Source organism: Belonocnema kinseyi, chromosome 10 (genome assembly GCF_010883055.1).
Source record: "Belonocnema kinseyi isolate 2016_QV_RU_SX_M_011 chromosome 10, B_treatae_v1, whole genome shotgun sequence".
In the NCBI taxonomy this organism is placed as follows: Eukaryota; Metazoa; Arthropoda; class Insecta; order Hymenoptera; family Cynipidae; genus Belonocnema; species Belonocnema kinseyi.
Window position 1 is genome coordinate 64,330,914 of NC_046666.1, and position 4,361 is coordinate 64,335,274.

Below are 4,361 nucleotides of genomic sequence, written 5' to 3' on the forward strand. Positions count from 1 at the left end.
GTAAAAATACGGAGAGGAAAAGTTCGGAAAGTAGAAAAATTCGGAATAGTAAATAAATGTTGCTATTAGCAGGTCTATAGTTTTTTTATTTATGGTAGCATATAAATATTTATCACAGTAAACTTAAATAGCATATCATAATAAATTTATGATATTTGTCATTTTAAATTTTTCACGAAAAAATAATTATTTTCTATCATTATATAATTTAAAAACAATTTGCAACGTACAACATAAATTTATTATGATATGACATTTAAACTGACTGCGATAAACATTTGTTTGCTACCATAAATAAGCAATTATACACCTGCTAATAGGTATATTTATTAACAATTCCGAATTTTTCTACTTTCTGAATTTTTCCTCTCCGTATATGTACATATTCCTAATTTTTCACCCTCCTAATTTTAACGCTTCTGAATTTTCACCCATTCCGCTTCTTTGGTTTCCGAAGAAATACCTTTCAGAGTTTTGGATTTCCGACTTATTGCTCTTTCCTACTTTTTGCTATTCCTAAGTTTTACCATTATGTATCATAACCCATTCTGAAATTTTACCTTTCTTAATTTTTACCGTTCCGAAAAATGAACGGCCCCCTTCTAAAGGAGTCCATCAGTGAAACTTCAGTAAATGTTTCTACTTAAAAATCATTAAATCACCAATGTGACCGTAAGCGATAATAAATACTATTTTAATTTAAAAAAACTTTATTTTGAGATATTTAATTGTCAAATAATCTTCTGGAAATTAAGGCGCATCTTACCTTTAAGGTTGAATTAAAAAAACACCCATTTTTTGTAGCTATTTAGTTATTGAACGAAATAATAAGAAAATTTTAATATAAAAAAGACAGATGATAATTCAATATCCTTGGGATTTTGTATAAAATAATTTCGGATGATCTTTCGAAAAGCGCATACCTCCGGTTAATTTGGAACTCCGCAAATCTATGTAGTTTGACGCATTGGCTACGACAATGATAGTTAAAATACCCGCAAAATTTTTTAGCAAAAGTTGTAGATCCAGTTAAAATATTTATTTTTTACGCTTTTTCTCCAGATTGATAGTTTTTGAGAAAATCGCTATTAAATTTTATTAAGCGCAACAGACTTGAATCATTTTCGGGTGCGCTTCCAAAAAGCTCGTACCTCCGATTAATTTTAAACTCTGCATACCTATGTAGTGTAATGCATTAATTACGAAAATGATAGTGAAAATACCCTGAAATTTGACTCACATGGTGAAAATCATGCGAAAACTTTATAAGTCGTGGTTTTTCGAATTTATCTCAGTATATACAGAAAATATTGGAAAAGTTTTCAGGCAAAAGTTGTGAATCTAATCAAAATATGTATACATTTTTTAGTTTGCACAATTTTCGTGCCAGATTAATAGTTTCTGAGAAAATCTCTATTGAAATTTAGTAAATGCAACAGGCTTGCGTTGTTAGAAAGGGGTAGGGTTTTCACGAATATTATTTCTGTGAACAGTTACAGAAGGGACGAACACTTACTAGACTCAAGTCTGTTGCATTCACTCAATTTAAATAGCGATTTTCTTGGAAAATATCATTTTGGGACGAAAAGTATATTTTGATTAGATCTACAACTTTTATCGAAAAAAATTGTCGACATTTGTCTTATTTATCAAGATGCATTCTAACAACCATGCACTTTATGGGGTTTTCAGAGTCTTACAATGAAAATAAAATTTTCGGGTACATTTACTATCATATTCGTCATCAGCGCGTCCAAATAATAATTTTCCTAATTATTTAAAACACTGAGCGGTGTATCTCAAATGTGTTCCATTGTATGTCCTCTATTATTTACAAAAAAATTCATTCGAAAATCTTTCTTATTCGATTTAAACAGAAAATAAAATTTACAAAGTTCATTGAACCGAACCCAACTAGAATATCCCCCATAAAAATCAATGAAGCTGTCTGGCATAGAAAGGCTACCCATAGATATGAAGCTGAAATTTGTTTCGAAAATTAAGAACCAAAATGAAAATTTACAGTTTAATACGAAATTGCAAGAATCTTACAGAATTGTGAACAAAAAAAGATGCACAATGTTGGACACTTTATTCAATAAGTTTTGCCTTAAAAATATATAATGTTATCTCATTCAGAGAAAACAATCTATGTGATGTCTTAAAAAATAGAAATAATGATTTAATGATTAATTACTCAATTTTTAAATATAAATTGTATATATATTTTTCATTGGAATTTTTTGAAACTTTTTCGCCTTGAAATGTAAAAATTCAATAAAGTGAATGACCTTCTATCTGATTTTCCTTTTTATAACCTGTAAAGTTTTATGACCCTGAGATCAGTTTAATCGATGAAATTGAGTCACAAAAATAGCTCAGTTATAGTGGAAGGTATCAATTATTCACAAAAATTGTATTAGTCGATCATTTTTATCTACATTAAACTATAACGTCACGAGTTACAAAATTTTTTCAGGTGATTTTTAGCCGTTTAATTTTAAAAATAAAGAAGATAACTCACTGATTCTGGTATATTGTAGTTTGTACTTTATTTAAATAATGCAGTTTTATTAATTTTTAATTTATAATATAAATAGATCTTGAAACCCCTTATTTTTTATTAAAGCACTAAAGGCCTGTTCTTAAGAACATCAGAGATTTAAATATTTATGAAATCGCATTATTTATATATTTTCAGCATTCACTGCTTCAAAGAATTTTAGAAATATTTTTTCCATGGTCCGTGAAAAAATGCTTCGTCCGATTCTTTATCCGAAAAGCGGGAAATGAAAGCGAGAATGAAAGCGAGAACGAAAGCTCTGCTAGTAAGAAAAATCAATAAAACGCCCCAGCCGACTTGGCTTCTCTTTGAAATGGATATCGAAAAACGATTTGGAAAGCATAGAAAATTAATACTCGATTTGTTAAAAGAAATAACCCGATTAAAATTATTACACTCGTTGATTTGCACACATCCTGCTGACATCGATTTAATTTACGCTTGCGCCAATCAATTTGATCCATATAAGAGATGCAAAATTCCGTCTTCCACTACCTCTGAAAATGTTCCTTTTCGCTATGTAAAAACACCAAAAAAATGAGAAAAATTATTTAAATAATTTGCCCATGAATACAAGTAAATTATAGACTTAATGTTGACCGTTAAAGTAATTACTTTCAGTATTGCGATTTTGAAACTGTATATTTGATAAGCAGAGAGATTTTATTTGTATTTAAATGCTACAGTGAGACCTTTTTGTTAAGTTATAAAAGAATAAAGGAACTTGATTAAAATTGATATAATCAGGGTTCAAAGAACGATTTTCTCTTTCAGTTCTTAAATTGCAATCGCTACTAAGTGATTATAATAAAGACGATGTCTTCCAAGGTCTCTAGCAAAATCCCGAACTCGCCAGTTTGTTACTGGATCACTGAATCCAGTACTGGATTTAATTTGAATTTAACTTGGAAGAGACACTTATTGTACAGGTTTCTCACATAAGTAAAGTCCATTTTAGATTTTACATGCACTGTTTTCACTAGAAAATTAACGATTTCATCATCTTGAAAAATAGGAGTCTATTTTTGTCTTTTGAATAACAACAATCACCACATAAATAATTCACAATTAGTCAACTATATTTAAAGTTGATTTCATGTTAAATTTATCTTTAAATTAAAATGATATTATTAATATTGTCAAGGAATTCTAAATAATAATTGAAACCTACCGGAGTTTTCGAGGATGAAGACAACACAGCAGGCTGCTGTGATAAGCCGCAATTTCGGTCCCATTTTGACGTGATGTACACAAGTGGCGGATGAATAGAAAACTAGTTAAACAAGTCGCTCTAGTCGCGAGACGAGAGAGGACTAAATTGAACGGGAAGGCTTGCTCGTATTATTGAATGATACGGAACTTCGGGGGCTGGAAAAAGAACCGACCTCGCGGCCTCAAGAGCTTAGAACACACTGTTGATCCCTGCTTGGTACAAGAGTACGACACCCCTCGGACGTGTCGCGTGCATATTCCCATTCTATTCGCGATGTGTAGGAGATAGACAATATGGGTAAGCAGTGAGCACGCGCCTAAGAGAGATCAAATTCAATATCATTGAAGAAATTTATTTTTGGATGTATGGATCTCAAAAAAATAGAAATCCTCTATCTCTTTAAATCATTTGAAGGCTCTAAGATAGAATGGTATACGGATGATTTATGCAAGTCTATCACCCGTTCATTCACTTCCATCTTCTTTAAACTCCTTATCAATATAAACATCCACCTGTCTTTCTCAATCCCTTCTTGCCATCCTAGCCTATTCAGAGTTTATTAACGTCAGTCATTTTTTATCTCTT

General features: G+C 30.8%; 1 protein-coding gene across 1 annotated transcript in view; it reads right to left on the minus strand.

Annotated features, from left to right (window-relative positions):
• Positions 1–3,990, minus strand: part of LOC117181445 — a 9,182-nt gene extending 5,192 nt beyond the window's left edge. The window contains exon 1 of the mRNA XM_033374101.1: positions 3,735–3,990. Within this exon, the coding sequence (XP_033229992.1) occupies positions 3,735–3,798 (64 nt within the window). The 5' untranslated portion in view covers positions 3,799–3,990. The remainder of the gene's footprint in view (positions 1–3,734) is intronic.
• Positions 3,991–4,361: the final 371 nt, after the last annotated feature.